Below are 18,698 nucleotides of genomic sequence, written 5' to 3' on the forward strand. Positions count from 1 at the left end.
CAACGTGAGACACTCAAAGCAAATGTGAGTTTTCTGATTTCTTGATTGTTTGTTGATTTTAAGAATAGGTTTTGATCATTAGATGATAATTAAGTTTAAGGAAAATTTAAGTTATCTTAAAATCAAAAGATAAAGGAGTTATGACAGATTAAAGAAAGTGAGGTTTTAAGTGAAATTTTGGATAAGAAGGTTTAAATGAATTTGGAGGATGAATTTGACTTTTCATCTATGAGAATAAAGAGTTAGAAGTGTTAGAATTAAGTTTGGATAACATAGAAAATTTAGGATAATTTTTAACCTTAAGAATTTGGATGGAATATGGGAGATTATAAAGTGTTGAAATGATAGGAATTGGTTAAAGTTGTTATAGATGAATTTATAGCATAATAAGGGTTTTATACATGAAAATTTGGATGAAGTGTTGATGATTTTCGAATGAAATAGCTAATTCTGGGCAGGTGCATCGATGCACTAAGACAAAATTTGAAGATGCATTAAGGGGTGCATCGATGCATGGTAATTTCAAACCTAATTTGGGTACCGATGCACCCATAGTGCATCGGTACACTCCTAAAGGAAATTAGGAATATGAGTTTATTAAATTCGTTTAAGTTAATAACATCGAAGTATAAGGTTTAGGCTCCTGATAATCATCTTGAAAATTATATTTATGTATATACAGAGCCTAAACGAATTATTCTGATTAAGATTTATTCAAAGCAAGCAAGGATAAGGTGAGTGTAAATTTTAATTGTACTTATGGTATTGAACGAACTTTGGCTTGCGATGAGCCAGTGATGGAGTTACTATAGTAAGAAGTGACTCCTAAAATGTTATTTGATTTGTGATTTTTATATGTGCATGAATACATGAAATGGGTATAGGTTATTATATATATGTTACATGATCTGCATAAACATAAGAGCATAAAACATAAGATATATGATATGGTATATATGATTATATGCATATGTGATATATGCTATGAGACATGATCAATGTGAAATGAGATAAAATATGTGACTATGTGAAAATGTTACATGAACTACATGCTTACATGAATATGTAATACGTATTATATGTTATATGAAATAACATAGATGTTTATACATACATGTGGTATGTGACAGAAGAAAAGGTGTATGTGATCACAAGAGAAATGACATGAATACATGAACATATGAAACACAAGAATAATGCCCATGATATATGATAAGAGAGCTATAGGTATAATTGGCATGTCAAGAGTTGAGGGTTTACCTATGCCTTTCGGGACATATTGACAGGATTACCTATGTTCTAAGGAACATATGGACAGTTTACCTAGATTCTTCGGGACCTATAGACAGTTGCCGATGTTTTTTATGACATCTGGATAGGTCTTTCGATACATTTATACGAGTTGTGGTGACAGCATAGTGGTGCACAATCTCAATGTACTCAAATACCTTAAGTTCTCAGTAAAGTACATGGGCTTACAAAAGGTATAAAAAGTGTTTGCATTATTATATGTTATCATGTTATTATTATTATTTACATGGAATCATATATGACATGATTAAATAAGTAGATGATACATTTGTATGTATACGAAATGCATTATTATTATTATATGATATGCCTAACTAAGTCTATGATTTAGCATGTAAGTGATTTACACGTAGGTACTGAAAAGCGAAGGGATCAAAGCTAAACAATAGAATAACATATATCCACTTGAAGATCATATCAGAAGTAAATTACACAGTATGTATTATTATGTGATAAATAGGTTGGCATGTAAACAAAGTCGGTAAATTATGTGTTTATGCTCTGATCGAGTTTTGTAATATTTTAAACGTATTTATATAAATATAAATGCAATGTAATGAACGGTTAAATTTTTAAGAGTTTTATGTTAGCAATGCAATGCATAGATGCATTGTAGCACTGTTTATTATTGTTCATGGTATTGTTTATACCGTATAGTATTATTTATAAATACATTTTTGCTTTAAATTTTTACAATGAAGCATAATTTAATAGTATATCATTGTATTTTTTTAATATGAGTTTAAATGTTTTGTTATTTTGTAAGAATATCGTTTTTAAAAGTTAATATGACATTTCGGATTCGTATCCGGGTCGAGTACGGGTTGAGGTGTTACAAGCTTTCTACTTTGGAGGTCAATGCCCCTACCCAGGTCCAAGTGGTTGAGCATTAGCGACAATCATCTTTTAACTTCTTGGTGTGCTCCTCTATCTTAGTTATTTTGTTATTAATAAAATATCTTAAATTTAATTTTCAAAAATAAATAATTCATGGTATGAGAAAGAAAAAAAATTATATAAACATATATATTTTGTAAAATTTATCAATAATGATACTCGGTGGAGTTACAAAGAGTTCATACATAAATTCTATTAAATACGAGTTTGATAAATAAAAGTGTAAATTTTAATAATTTTATATTATTATAATAATATTTAAAATAAAGATAGTTTAATAACTTCTAATTGAGTTACTCAATTAATTCGTAATGCTAAACTCATAATTTTCATATTACCATAAATAATAGTAAATTGATTATATCATACATATTAACAAAAAAAAAAATAAACATAGATAAATTAATTAACTGATGGTTTTTTCTCGGACTTTATTTTAATAATTTTAGGTATGCGACGATTATAAATTGCCTTTGCAACTATAAACTAGTTCTTTGATGATGGGCATTGAATTCATTTTAACTTGGATTATGTGTAATTTCAAATGTAGATCCTATATTTATATATTTCAAAAGTAGATATATTGCACAACACATTAGTGAAAATTGATTAAATAAACACCTTCCCCAATGTAAAATTAACTACTCATATGTACACCATCTCAGATCTCTCTGTTCTGCTTCAAAAAGTTAAAAAAAAAATGTAGGCAATTATGTTCACGATGACATTTACCTTTGTATGAACACAGGTGTTGCAGTGATCGTGTATGGAGGATCTTCAACTGTTTAAGGACATGCAGGTTCACGAGGACAAGAAGACGATAGTGTACTCAAAGCTCGAAGACGTTCAAAGTATTCGCCCAAAGCAAGTAAGCCTCGAGCTGTCTGGGGAGTCGTTAGGATTCGAGACATCTGCTGCAGTGTTTCCTGCCGAATGTGGTCTGCCTGCAAAACATAATACCAGATAACGGATATGTGACTGAACACGGACGGACACTACGACTTCAGTGGCTTACCTTCACAGAAATTACGAAGTCTGGAACATGGGATGAGGCAATTGTTTACCTGGTCCACAAAGCTGACTAGAGCTTCTACCTTCTCCATTGCGGTATTCACCTGAGAACTATAACTACCTTCCCCCAGTTGACGATCCACCACGGTCACCGACACGAGTTCTTGTAGTTTCTCCATGCCTTGTGAAAGTGCATCTTCGGCTTGCTGACATGATTGTTTCAAGTTACAAACATCAAAGAATTGTTGTTCCGTCAAGGAATCAAGCTGAGGCAACAGCACCTATAAATCAGCATAACAACCAAATGTTACTCCACATGTAACAACTTGGACCAGAATTCCAATGAAAGTTACAAGAAATCTATGATACAAATACTCAAGCACGAGTGTTAGATTTACATGTATATCGGATATAGATATGCCTCATCCCATGTTCCAGCAATTTGCTTATGAATATGTTAGGGTTTAACAACTTCAAATTTTATATATAAATTTATCTTTATTATTTATTTATTTCAAAAAATATAAATAATAACATCAAATATAATTATTAGTTCTATAAAAAATAAAAATTAGAAATAAAATTAAAGTAAATAATCAGAAAGTATGTTTATGACACTAGTGTATTCATTTTTTCTCAAATTTTTTCATGTATTCAGAGGATTTTAGAGAGTTATTATTACAACACCCATACGGGATAGATTACAGACATGGATGTCATGTCCGGGCACTCAAGAAAAAAAATTATAAGTCAGATCAAGACGAAAAGACCAAACAGAGCACATTTTAGGGTTACAATTGGCCACTTTCAGTGTTTGTGCAAGGAAACTAATATGTTTCTTGAACTCAAGTGTTTCAGATACAAATATATGTTAGATGATAGCATTTTCATTTTTTTCTCAAGTTTTTAATGTGTTTAGTAGATCTTTGGAGAGTTATATTATCCCATGCTAATTTTCGAATAGGTTTCATGCATGGGTGCCAAATACAGATGCTTAAAAAGGAAAAGTAAGGTCGGATATGAATCACCTGAAGAAGCTCTGACGGGCGAAACCCACCAATCCAAGAGAAAAATTGCTCAGCTGATGTTTTCCACATGCCAGACATGACATAGAAAACATCTGCCTTTGCAGCAGTTGATTTCATGCGAAAAAGTTTGGAATAATGATTCATGCCGGTTTCCACAAGCATTCCAAGATCTGCATCACTTATTTGGGCATTCAAAGCAGTCCTCAGAGCACATATTTGTTTACTTTGTTCCTCCATCCATTGTCCGTATTCTGTCTCAAATGCAGCAATCCCTGCAAAATCCCCAAAATGAAGTTATCCAAAACATCAAACACTAAAGATTCAAACTCATTAAATGGCCTCAGTGGTAAAAGGGGGTGTTGTTCTCCATAGAGGTCCCGGGTTCAAACAATGAGTTTGCGGTGTGTGTACGTTGTCAATGGCAGAATCATAGAGATCATAATATCAGCTGCTTTAAAATGACATATGTTATGATTCACAAGTAATAAAAATAACTGCCAGTGTATTTACAAACAAACCTGAGTTTGCTGGTGCAGAAAATCCAAGATTACCATCTACCAACCCACCACCCATATAAACACCCTGCAATATTGTTTAAAATGTTTTATCAAAAAAAAAATTATTTAAAATGGATTTAAACTTTTTTCAAACTGAAAAAAAGGAATTGGTATTAATCTCATTCAAAACCTGTTGCTTCAATTGTGCAAGCTCTTGCTCCAACTGAATCAGCTTGAAACGACTATTTTCTAACTGTTGAACATAAGCCTGAAATGCAATGTTATATGAAGTTAATTACAACGATTCACATGTGGTCTTGAACTCTATCTGTTGCTATTCATGACCATATCATATTCTACCTTTTTCCGCAATCGGCTTTTACGAGCAGCCTCACGGTTTTGCGCAAGCCGTCTTTGTATCTATAGATATTTACAGTAAAATGCACAAAGAGATTAGACCCGTTATATAAGGTAAACAGATGATCTGCAAACATAAAAAAGTTAGACAGCAGCTAAATCATACTGCTCTGGAAAAGAAATGAAAATGTTCAAATCAGAACTATCTCAGAAAGAGATTATATGGAAATAATAATGGTGTGCATGCATGTTTTCTCTTCCTTTCATTGAACCAATTAATTCTCACTGTTCCCAAATCAAATCTTCATTAATTTTCATGATTTTTAGCAGGAAAGATGAGACTAATGGCTCCAAAAGATGTTGATCATTCTGCAATTTGCAGAAGTGGAATTAGAGTATCTGGTGCTATATCTGTAGGAATTTAGTCATCTAGAAGACGATCCCTAATCTTGGCTTTGATCCGGTTATTTCATGTAGTTGACATTAAGAACATTTAAAATATCTAGAATTCTTTTTCCTTATTTTCGAACTATGACTTTGCCATAAATTTTGAACTTCAAAGGATCAAGGTAAAAGGAATGGAACTTAGAAGTCTACAACTGAAAGTAGTACCATCTGTTCAAATTCCAAGACAGAATCTCTCAACTATGTCACTTGAACTCGGGTGTAACTGTCAGAAATAGGTATATATCCAAGATGGATATATACGTTCAATCTATCCCATAGCTATGTTCAGATATGCGTCGGATACAGTACTTAAAAGAAAAATAAAGAGTCAGAGCAACATAGTTTCAGCAAACCAATAGATACAATATATTTAATACCATACAGCATGTGATCCAGGACAACATTTTATCCATTAAAATGAGAAAATAAATGGAAAAAAAAACAGCATCATGTACTACTCAAACTTACCTTCTCAATAGGTTTAGTTGCTTCTTGATCATACTTGTTAGAAGGTGCAAGCATCTCATGTGAAGCAGTTTCAGACTGGAAAAATTCAAAATAACAAAGTTACTGTGATTCCATGCTTCTTGAATCGAAACCGGAGGCAGCTTTTGCACAAGTTGAATTGAAAATGGAGTCTGAAAGGAACAATACATGGGCATGTATGAGCTTGACTCCACGAGTAAAAAGGACAAGTGTTATAGCAAACATGTGGTAAACAACAGAGAACATGGTTGTAAAATTTAATAGATAAGCCTTCCACAAAAATGAATAAACAAAAGGAACCTATGGAAAATTTTCATATCCTGATTTGTTAGGCAATTGAATCAGCCTCAGTGACCTCTAAAATCCTCCATGAAAGTTCACTAAAAGAATTAAAGAAATCAATAAGAGTGAACTCCTTCTGCTAACAGGCATGGAATTTGAAAGAAATTTGATCTGCTAATCACCAAAAAATGAAATCAAAACAACTGTTTCAATCTAAATTCGATCTTACAGTTTCAACTTCAAAAGAATCATTCAAAAGCTCCAACAATCGTCAACCTTGTTACTATTTACTGTCTGCAAAATATATATGTTTGCTTGTTCCTCTCTGTTTTCCCTCTTTGACTTGCTTTTGCTATTCAAAAGCTATAATACCTGGGTTTTGGAGATAATGCCGAATACGGGCATGCATCCAACATGGACTGGACTCAAGTAGTTTAGATAAAATGAAAAAGTGTGGGACTCTGAGAAACATAATTCAAAAGTAAAGTTGACATTACCTTAATCTATTTCATTTTTGCCACTAGTAGCTGCGGAAAAAGTAACTTGATAATAACCTTTCCAGTTACTTAATACTTTGAAACTGCAGTTAGACACTTCCATTCGAGCTTAGCAAATAAGGACGATAAATCTATGGTGACAACTGAATCGCCAATGAATGAACAGTGAATAAACCAACACTGATATTCTATCAAACTTGCCAAGTTCGTATTGTTTATTGTTCCATAGAAGAACAATAAATGAATCAAAATCAACTTAAATTTAGTGGTTTATAAGAAAACATGGTTTAATTGTATCCAAGTGAAAAGAAAAGATTGAAAACCCAATCATGATATCCCTATTTTCATATAATTATCGACTAGCCAGCCCACTCTTCCCATTGTTGGAGCACACTGTTAAACTTGTCCCTCATTTTCACGACAGATAAGGACTGACGTAGGATTTTATGCTAGAAGTATAAACTTATAAAATTTTAGAAAATACAAAGAAAATACCTAAACTATAGGAGAATTAGAAATTTTCATGGACCTATTTGCTATGCTGCTAGGACTTGGATACAAGTATCCTAAGTTTTCCATGAATTGGGAGAGCTGGAACACTAAGTCAAACAAAGATATTGGATACAAATAGTAAAAGAAAGAATCGGAGCAGCATAGCCTATTCGCACTATTATCGCGAGATATTCTTCCATAGGAACTTTCCTAATATGCACAAATCATTTAACAAAACTTCTGGGGAAAAAGAAAAGACTGCATCAGCTACAGATGAACTAAAAAACAAACCCAGAAAAAACTACGCAAATGAATCTGGATGAGAAGGATTTGAAAACATCGAATCGAGACATTAAATAGAAACAGGTAAAAGAACATCAAAGTCCGAAATAAATTAGATTATAATCATAATCAACGTTTGATCAGTCTGTTTTCACCTTAGAATTCCAAACAATCCAGAAGAAATCAAAGTAGCAGCCAACAGTAACAGATGAAAATCAATTCAAAAGACCAATTTTATTCAAAAAATAGTACAAACACATGTATGGAAAGGAAGAATCGTTGTTTTAATTCAAATAAGAATTTGAGTATTAATGTTTTTTAATGGTTTTCCTCCAGTTTTCGCGGCAACCGAACGCCTACCAAACCAGTAAAAAGAAACAAACCTTTAGTTTGAAGTGTGGTTATAACAAGTTTCCCGCTAAAAGTTGAGCTCCAAAAACAGCAAAAAAGGAATTCCCTGTTGAAAACAAAGGATCACTAGCTAGCTTCTTCTTCTTCGCCATACCTCACAGTCGCATAATGGCCAAACTCCAATACTCCAATCTCCCCTTCAAACTAATCGCATCTTTCTCATTTATTTTTTTTTAATTTTATTTTATTATTACAGTTTGAAGTGTGGTTATAACAAGTTTCCCGCTAAAAGTTGAGCTCCAAAAACAGCAAAAAAGAAATTCCCTGTTGAAAACAAAGGATCACTAGCTAGCTTCTTCTTCTTCGCCATACCTCACAGTCGCATAATGGCCAAACTCCAATACTCCAATCTCCCTTCAAACTAATCGCATCTTTCTCATTTATTTTTTTTTAATTTTATTTTATTATTACCGTAATGCGATCAACCCAAGTTCCAGTTTGACTTAAAATTTTAATATTGAATCGTTTGCAGAATTTCATTGGATTGCCCTATTCTGCATCCAAACCTTTCAGCAGTAATCAATAATTCAAAATCAAATCAAAATTTATAAAATGAAATTTGAATTATTATTATATAAATGTTTCCTTATCTTAATCTACAGTGAATTTATACAGTAGGTTATCCATTAACCATTTTTTAGAATAATATTTTTTGTCAATAAAAAAATAATTATTAATTGCCTTTTTTTCCACAAAAATAAATTTGTCATATTTCCACTACCGCACCTTTCCTCCTTTTAACCTACGCGCACCTTTCTTGCGTGTCCCTCACGTCAGTGATATATATTGACATAACATAACTATTTCATATATTTTTTTATTTATAAAAAAATACTTTTTAATTTGACCACAACATTGATGACTATTACAATAAAAAAAACAAAGGAAATGAGATAAATTGCTTGTACAACTAAAGGGTATTAATTAGTTAAAGAATATATGATATATAAAAATAAATTATGAGTATTAGTTTCATTTGATTTAATTAGGAGTTTGGTGAACCAAATTAAACATTAGTTGATTGTCCACCCCTTCACATCTTCTTAGAGACAAATCTCATCTCAACTCTCTCTTAGCTTAAAATATATTCATTAGTACTCCTTTATCTCCTTTTTTTTTTGAAAGACTTTATCTCCTATTTTTTTAATCTTATAGATCTGGCCGACTATGATATATGTCTTTGTTTCTCTATAATTATCTATTAATTTCTCTAAAATATAAATAAATATATATGATAAAATTACATCTTTTACCTCTTAAAATAATAAAATTTTCGTTTATTCCTTATAAAATTTGTAAAGTTATAATTTGTTTAATAATAAAATTATATTTTAACTCTCACATAAATTTATAATTTAATTTTAATATTTTAAAAAAACTTTTTTTATTAGTCTAAAGTAAATACAAGGCAATATCTATTCAAAAATTCTCAATTATATGACATTGAACACTCATACCATTATATATGAAGTGTTTGAATTTAAAACATTAAGAAATAACAATAATTTCTTAATTTCGTTTGGTTCGGATAAACAAGTCTTGAGGGATGGGGTAATTTAGGATGAATTAATTATTTTAAGTTGGGTAATAGGATCAGAATTTATACCGAGTTGGCTTAAAGCATAAACCCACATCATTTTATACAATAGAATACAGAAGTTTCTTTGGAATTTGAACTCACTTTAGCATTTATCCATATCTTTCTTTAATATAATAATATTTTAGAAAATATCAAGCACCCAATTTCAATTTCTTTGGTATATTTTTATAGAATCTATTGAGTTGTAATAGTAATAAAAGATAATATAATTTTTTAGAGGTATTGCATTCGAGTAAAATTGTACGATGTGTATATATTATTATTAGATTAAATTTTGTAACATATATCACATTATAATTATTTCACACTATTAAAAAATAATATTCTCTCATGACTATAGTTTAAATAAAATATTATTTTTAAAAAATTAATTGTTTAAATTCAGATTAACTCGAAATATGAATGTAATTATTTTTAAAATTTATTAAATTTCATTAAATATGGAAAAGTAACAAATTCTTTTTTTTTATAACGAAGAGTAACAAATTCAGTTTCCCGTTTTGGGGGACAATTACAGTCCATTTCTCATGGCAATAATGACATTCTATGCTAAATAATGATTCCATATGCACTGATTAGTAACACTGCATAAACGGTAGTATAAGACATCAAACGTTTCTTCACTTCGCCTCTTTTTTATTTTATATACAGATATATTATAAGATTGATCATTTCTGTTTAAAGTTTATATATTTTTTCTAATTGAATTTATAAAATATAATATTTAGTAATTTTTGTTTTTATTTAATTAAAATATAATTATTAAAGGTCAAATACTCTTAGACTTTTAACATATTATTAACGTGATATAATAAATCTATAAAATAAAAAAACAAATTACATAAAAAATCACTAATATTTTAGTAAAATTTTGTTTTATTCACTAAAATAATAACAAAAACAATGTAGAGAATATATGAGAAACACAGAACCACTGCAAACAATATTACTTAAATTCATCTGATCGTTGGAAGAAGACAAACTAATTAATGGACTAATGCACTAGTAATGACCCAAACAAAAAGAAAATGCAAATCTGAAGGGCACGTGATGTCCTTGAAAATCATATTCAAATCCTTCCCTCCTCTCCGTACGTAACTCATCATCTGTCATGGTTCCTCACATTAATTACTTCATTAAATGAAGCTCTTTCTTCCAACCACTATCCGCATCTACAACCTGCATTCATTCATTCACCTCAAGGTTAAGCAAAATCCTTTTATTTTATCAAAAACAAAGTAATAAAAAAAAACTAACATCAGAAACATATGCCCTCAAGCTCTAGGTGATCACAGCTACTCTTTGTTGTCATCACATATCTTTCAAAATTCTAGCTCAATGTCAAAATCTTCAGCACTTAGGGCATTAACCTCCCAATTTTTGCCAAGGATCCAATGACTCAAACCTCAACATCAGCCCGTTATCGATTTACATTGCACTCATTTAGATATTGATCATCATGGTTCAGAAACTTCTTCCAGTACACCTTGTATTTCAGATTTCCCAGTTCAAGCCAAGGTTTCATATTTCCATTATAGCGCAACACTGCAGCTTTCTTTCTACCTTGGATATCAAGTCCATAGTCATGACCAAGGTCCGATACAACCCACTTGCTGTCAAGAACATATATTTGATCTGGAAATGTAAGCAAGCTGCAAGCAAAACCGATCCCTCTTTCATGGTGACCTGCGGTTCACATATTAAATGAAATTAAAAGCAGCATAAGTTTTTAAAAGTTTAAGCTCCAGTGATTTCAAAATTATTAAGTGTTCATTAGTTGATTAATACCTAACTGTTGCTATATTAGTGATTTACGACCATTTTTTAATTTGTTACTTTTGAAACTTAATTGAAAAAAAAATGAAAATTTACTTGAATACTAGTGACTGTTTATGTAATTTACCTTTTTTAATTTTAACCGTTAAAATTTTAACATCAATTAACTCCCAGTGACTACATCTTAATTAAATAAAAATGAAAGTAACTAAATATTATGTTTATTGAATTTAATAAAGAAAAGTGTACAAAACTTAAACGAAAATTATCAATTCTATATTTTACCATTTATATATTTACACCTATGTGTTAATTAATTCAACATATTCATTTCAAGGTTGAATCATCTATTTGATTTTAATATGAAATAAATTGAGTACAAGACATCACATTTCGGAATGTATTTAAGGAGAGAATTAATTAATTAAGGTTATTATTTTATTTAAGAGTTAATTAGATCATGTATTCAAACTCTCATATTAGATTGATCCCTAATTTTTTAAATATTCCAATTTCATCCTTAAAAACTATGACTATCATTTTAAATTAGCCCTCAAACTTTTGCAAATTTCAATTTTATCCCCTAACTATGACATTCATTCTAAATCGATCCCTAAACTTTTTGAATGTTCCAATTTCATCTCAAACTATACGTATATACTAATCACATCCCTTGTTAATAAAATCTTTAGGCCAAATTATATTATTATATGTTTGAAAAAAAATTAGGTTAAATTATGATTGAAAGTAATTACCATTTGCATGAATTTGGGGATGGAATTGGAATATTCAAAAGTTTGTGGACCAATTTAGAAAGAGGTTCATAGTGTATGGATGAAATTAGAATGTTCAAAAGTTTAAGGACTATTTTAATTAGACTAAGTATGTTTTTCAAAACCAATTTTCTTTATAGCCCACGTATTACAAATACTAAATAGTCTCTTAATCATTTTGAAAAATTAAGATATTCAAAAATAAATATTAAAACTATATTACCTCTTTTATTTAAATAAATAAAGTATCTTTTATTAAAGTAAATACTCAAAGTAATATTTTTTCATTTAAATATATAAATTTTTTATTCAAAATAAATATCTTAAATATTTTATATTGTTTTATCTAAATACTTAAAATATGTTTTAATCAATATCACGTATTAATTTTTAAATACATAAATAAAATAATCATATATTTTAAGTATATATTTTGAAAAAAAATACTTAAATACTTAAATACAAAAAATGTTTATTTTAATTATTTAATTAAATAAAAAATAATTCAATTTCTTAAATAAAAACAATATACTTTTAAGTTTTAATTATCTACTTTTAAAATAAATCATAAAACTAAACAATTAAATTAATTAATCCTTAAACTTAGTTCCATTTCCGGGCAGCCCAAACTCAACTGTCTCTTTACACGATGAATTGGTGAGTAGGCTGCCCGTATTGCCCAACACCGAACTGGAAAAATAACGGGCAGTAACTCGCCATCCACAGTTCTCTCTCTTTCCCTTCTTCCATTTTTCTCTGCTATATCTTTTCTTCCCTCTCCATGTCTCCTTGATTCACGATCCGACGGTCCAAAATGAACGCTTATCCTTTCTCTTGTTTTCTTTGCTTTTAGTGCTGCAAAATCATCAGATCTACCGTCGCTTCCTACCAACGCTTATCCTTTTCGCTCGTTTCATTTGCTTTTAGCTCTGTAAATCCGCAGATCTACGCTCTCCGCCCTCTGATCTCCGTTTCTCGGTACGTTTCTTTCCTCGTGTCTTCTCCTTTCGAATTTAGAACGTTTTCGAATCTCTTTAATCTTTAATTAATTTTAGTTATGCTGCTTTTCTTTTATCAAAACAAAAAGCTTATTTTTACGAAAATCAACTTTCCGCCGACGAGTTTCGCTCGTAATTGAAGGTTCTTTGTTGTGTTTTTTTTTCGTTTTTTGGTTCGAATTTGTTGTGCTTTTCGTCTAAAGAGAACTTCGTTTTTAGTATAATTCCCGCTAATTTTTATTTTGATATTTTTGCACTGTGGGAGAAATATATATTTTTTTAAATTCATAATATTTTGAAATTTCGTTTTGCTTTTGCTAGTCCGTACTATATTCCGTAGGGATAAAGTACAGATCTAACGGCTGATACAGCTTCAGCGTAGATCTAACGGTGGAAATTCTTTTTCTGTGCAGGTTGCTTTTAGATTTATCGTTGGCTGTAGTGAAACAGAGAAGCTGACCTCAGTTCAATGGCGGTTTCGGTTAGTCACGTCACACTAACGTGCGCCGGTGAAACTCTAGCCACCACGTTGGTTTCGGCTCTCGCCAAAACCCACCTTTTAGCTCTGGTAACTTAGCTTTTCTTTTATTTTTTTATTTACAGTCTTCGCGTGACCATGGCCTTTAAATTTATGCTATTTTTTTGCTACGGGTTGCTCAGTTTTTTTGCTTATGAGCCATTGTAGGATTTCCAACTTTAGGAACCCTTTTTTTCTTCTATTTACTAAATACATAATTTTTATATTAAAAATCAAAATGTAATTTTGAGAAAATACAATATATATATTTTCTAAAATATATTCTTTGAACCTTTTCTTTGCTAAAAGTATTTGATTCCTCCATCGCCACCCAGAAGAATTTGCTTTTGTTTTGCATCAGATTCCTGCTAAGATGCGCCGCTGTTCGTTGGGGCCGATATTTCATTTTAATACGAGATAATCCGTCTTCACAATATTTTTAACGAAAAATAAAAAATGACTTATTATCTTTTATAAAATCACAGGCTTAATATTCAAAATAAAAAGAATTAAATATATCGTATAAATTATATTTTTATTTAAGATTAAAATATCCAAAATAAATCGACAGCTTAAAGGAATTTTGTTTTCTTTTTTTGGTTTGTAGAGGTGTCCAACATGCGCCGTTTCAGTATTGATAACTTGCGCTTGCAGATGGGGCAGATAGAGAAAATATTAAACAGTAGTTGTTCGGGGTTTGAGTTTTTTTCGCATGCAATGAAATTATTTCAGTTGACTTTCCTATAAAATATACTTTTTAATTAAAAATTATAATATATATTCAAGTTTTGTTTCATTTGAAATTTTATATATAATTAAATAAAATTTATCAACCAAAATTGAAATGAGATAATTTTATTGGCAAAAAATCTGTGTCTAAAGTCTCTGTCTTGGTTTCTAAAATACGAATAGTCAAATTTCTTTGTTATGGTCCTATGGAATCGAATATTCATCGGATAATTAATATCCTTGTCAAATCTAGGTACCACGTCACGCTTTTTGTTTGATTTTTTTTTAATTCACAACTGATTAAGTAACCCTACTTTTATGTCAAAATCTGGTTAATGATAATACTTATTAAATTATTATTATTATAAAAATATATAATTATATATATTTTACGAAACATCTTAACTGCTTTTAAGCTAAGAAAATCAGTTTAAGTTTTTCTTAAACAGCGAATTATTAATTTAGTTGTTGAACAAGAAATACTAATATAGTTTGGTAGATCGGTGTATCTGCACTATGGTTAAAATAGTGATTTATAGTTTGAATTTTAAATTTAGTTATAAAATATATAAATATTAATATAAAATAATTTTAGAATATGTTAATACTCTTTTCAAATTTTGAGACGTAATAGATTTATAAAAAATGTCACTTGCTATGAACACCTTTTAAATAATGTATATATATTTTTTGAAAAATAAAATGTATATATATTTTTTGAAAAATAAAATGTATATATATTTTTTGAAAAATAAAATGTATATATATATATATATATATATAGTTTGATTTGAGTCATTTATAGCCCGTAATGACTCGAGACTTGTTTACATGTCTGAATTTTTTTTTTCTTATTAAGTTTGATTTGGATCGACCCAGAAGATGGTATGGTTGATAAAATAATATTTTACATTAAAATTTATAAAATTCGTAATTAGATTTAAATATTTTTTAAGCACAGGTTTTCGTTAATCTTTAAATCAGTTTTTTTTTTGTAACTAAGAACCTTAGCTATGCTTTTATGTACTTTTTCTTTTTTATTAAATAATGAATTAAAAATTTTAAAAAAATATTAAGATTTAAACTTACAAAACAACATAAACATCTTTTATCATTCCACTTATTGGATCTCATTTTATGTGCACTTTGTTTTATAGCTAGGTTAAAAAACTATTCATAGTTGTAACTGCTTTAATTCGGCCTTTTGGATTGGTTCCAGAGCTCCTCTACGTTGCTGCTGGCTAACAAGCCCGGAATCAAGGGTGATCAGTCTCAAAACCAGCCTGAGCCGAATGACGCCGATGGGGAAGATGACAATGACGACAACAACAATGGGGGTGATGAGTTTGGAGATGGTGAAGAGGAGCTGTCCTCAGAAGGTGGGGAATACGGCAACAATGGTAACAGCAACAAAAACAACCCGAAGAAGGGACCGGAAGGTGGCACAGGCGGGGCAGAACAGAATGGAGAAGACGACGGGGACGATGAAGATGGTGAAGACTCGGAGGATGAGGACGACGATGAAGATGAAAATGATGATGACGACGATGATGATGATGGAGGTGAAGAGGATGTTGAAGGAGTGGAAAGTGAGGAGGAGGAGGAGGAAGAAGAGGAGGAAGCTCTTCAGCCACCAAAGAAAAGGAAGAAGTAAATTGGCAATAGATAAGTTGAAGCCTCCATTTAAAATACCCTTTGTTATAGGTAACATTATGATATTTTATTTAGGCATCAAGGAGGCTGTTTAGGGTTCATGTTTTTACGCATATATAGCACTTGCATTTCCGTTGCATAATTAGAGTATCGTCAGACCTGTATGAGCAGCGGTAGAAGATTCAGTTGAAAACAAATTGTACGATTCCAGCCGTTAGTTCTCATAAAAAGTCAAATAGATATATAGCTTTGCTAACATGATTTTGCAAAGATCACCGGAATATCTTTTGGTTAAAATAACTAGTTAGTGCATCGCTCCACATCTTCGTTAACATGTCAATTTGTGCTATCACGTTGTTGATGATTTACCAGTTCAATAGAAATATTAATTCAAAATATTTAGTGATAAAATTAAAGCTTTTTATAATTTAGTTACAAAACTAGACAAATCTTAAATTTCAATTAATAATGGTGTAGTTTACCCTATATTTCAATATACATGATTGTCCACTTAGCATATATTTTCCATTTGAAGTTCTTTTGTTTTTTAGATTCATTTCTATTATTTTTTTTAGAATTTTTTAATCATTAACAATATACATAAATGATAGACATAACTACTTAAATCCGAGATCTATAGAGAGAATAATACTTTCTTTAATCGCCCAAGTTGTTTAATGAGTTCAACTAATAGAATTTTAGGTACTGATAATTTAGATATTTGTTAAACTAAATTTTATTTTAAAATTTTAAATTTAAATACACACTAATACTATGATCTTTGCAAACCACAAAGAGCACACTAATACACACGATCATTTCCTTGGACCACACCACCATTGTTAAATTTTCAGCACTAGTATAAACTGAACCACCAGTATCCATTGAATCGCAACATGTAATCACAAGAAGAGAGAAAAAAAATACCGGTGATGAAGCAACCGATGGTAGACGGTTGCCAATAACGAATAGAACAAGAGACAGAAAAATAGAACAAGCTTTCGATCAAATTATGGAATAAAACTTCAACTAGATCGAGATCCATAACGAATGGAAGAAAATCGACGCTGAATCAATCGCAAAGAAAGCAATTATTGATGCAACAGCAGATGAAATCAATGAAGCGGAAAAGAGACGGCCGCAAGATTATCGACTAATGATACCATGTGAGAAAGCAACCATGGTGGCCGGGTATGAAAAATAGCCGGTGACCGAAGTGTGTATATAAGTGATGAGCACTTGAGTGTTTGTTAGGGATTTGTTAAGATGAATATTGAGAGAGAAAATATTAAACGAGTATTTTGAATTGAAGGAAGCTTCAATACATGGGTTGAAGCCTAATTACAATTATTGGGTTTATATAACCCAGATCCATAACCAACTATTAACAAATATAACTAATTACAATTGACAAAATCTTATACTTTAACATAGATTTGCAGGTTTCAAGTAGTGGTATGGTGCTCTTTGTGTTCCAAGGAAATGATTGTCTTTTAAATACACACCAATAGGAAATGATCGTGTTATAGATGAACTATTGTCTTAGAAGTAAAATAGTATTAATGGATATAATCATCGAATTAGATATTAGCCTTTAACATTAACACAATCTTTTTAAATTGTACATAGAAGTTTGAAGTGAAAACTAGTGATATTACTCTTCTTGGAATAAAAAAAAAAACTGACAAACACAGTATAAAGTTCAAAAGCTATTTAAATCAAGCATTTAGTACTAAGAGTTTATAAATAATTCAAGCTCGACTGAACAAGGATTCATCAGAATTCCTGACAGTAGAAAACCTGAGATGGCGATGCAGTTCGTAGTATTTCCTGCCTGTTGTTGCCGTTGGAGTTGAACCCTTTTTTAAAATTCCTTTCATATCTTTATTATCGAACACAAAAGCAGAACAAACTGGTAAATCAGTATCGTCACCGAGATTTTTAATCAACTCCGACGGCAGATCAAAGAAGAGATTCATGGCGGATTCTCCATTATCATCGTCGTTATCCGGTATAAAAGTTGACGAACCCCAAGATCCGTATTCGAATTTTTCCAGGGAAACTCTTGTCGATATCACATCATTCTCCATGCCAATGGTTTCTCTCATTCTTGGCCTCACTGCCTTCCCTTTACCGAAGCCTGGAAGGAACATGCAAAGGGCACCGCATTTGAAGTCGATGCTCTTTCGGAAACCATCGTCATCCTTAACGTCGTGATCGGAGATTAAACCGGCACCATCATGGTGCCAAAGATCATGAACGGACTCGTGATCAACCTGCCGAGGAGAGTCTTGACTTGCGATTTTTAAGTTCTTCCTCGACAGAATCGAGCGAAACCGAGGAGAAGAGGTTGAGACGGGGGAAGTTAAAAACTTGTGCTTCATGGGGGGCAAAGGGGGCGGCTGAATAAGCGGATGAGGTACGGCGGAATCGGGTTGAGGAGCTTCTACCGGAGGTAACATCATGTTGAAACTTGTTTCTCCCATGGATGAGGAGATTGATTCTCTCAATGATATTGGATCAACGGATATCTGGTTTTCCTTTTGCAGGCTCAGTTTTTGTTCCATGATTTTCTGTTTCGAAATCGAAAGTGCCATGGAATTTGAAAAAGAAACTTGTTGAGGATGAAACCAGAGTTGATTCCAACTGGTTTA

The 18,698-nt window shown here is 31.0% G+C and overlaps 3 protein-coding genes across 3 annotated transcripts; 1 reads left to right on the forward strand and 2 right to left on the reverse strand.

Annotated features, from left to right (window-relative positions):
- Window positions 1-2,803: 2,803 nt before the first annotated feature.
- LOC120132415 (transcription factor TGA1-like) lies at window positions 2,804-6,109 on the reverse strand. Its single transcript, XM_039149178.1, has 7 exons — window positions 6,017-6,109; window positions 5,105-5,164; window positions 4,935-5,012; window positions 4,766-4,829; window positions 4,248-4,519; window positions 3,273-3,500; window positions 2,804-3,152 (listed from the first exon to the last, which is right to left on the reverse strand). Exons 1-7 carry the CDS (start codon window positions 6,068-6,070, stop codon window positions 2,994-2,996), a joined length of 915 nt encoding a protein of 304 aa, XP_039005109.1. The 5' UTR covers window positions 6,071-6,109; the 3' UTR covers window positions 2,804-2,993.
- Window positions 6,110-12,885: 6,776 nt separating this feature from the next.
- On the forward strand, window positions 12,886-16,274 carry LOC120132382 (nucleolin-like). Its single transcript, XM_039149155.1, has 3 exons — window positions 12,886-13,125; window positions 13,559-13,713; window positions 15,611-16,274. Exons 2-3 carry the CDS (start codon window positions 13,615-13,617, stop codon window positions 16,043-16,045), a joined length of 534 nt encoding a protein of 177 aa, XP_039005086.1. The 5' UTR covers window positions 12,886-13,125; window positions 13,559-13,614; the 3' UTR covers window positions 16,046-16,274.
- A 1,521-nt stretch (window positions 16,275-17,795) lies between these two features.
- On the reverse strand, window positions 17,796-18,643 carry LOC120132404. The gene has a single exon (XM_039149169.1). It carries the CDS (start codon window positions 18,639-18,641, stop codon window positions 17,796-17,798), a length of 846 nt encoding a protein of 281 aa, XP_039005100.1. The 5' UTR covers window positions 18,642-18,643.
- Between the last annotated feature and the right edge of the window lie 55 nt (window positions 18,644-18,698).

Source organism: Hibiscus syriacus, unplaced genomic scaffold, assembly GCF_006381635.1.
Source record: "Hibiscus syriacus cultivar Baekdansim isolate YM2019G1 unplaced genomic scaffold, ASM638163v2 tig00110562_pilon, whole genome shotgun sequence".
Lineage (NCBI taxonomy): Eukaryota > Viridiplantae > Streptophyta > Magnoliopsida > Malvales > Malvaceae > Hibiscus > Hibiscus syriacus.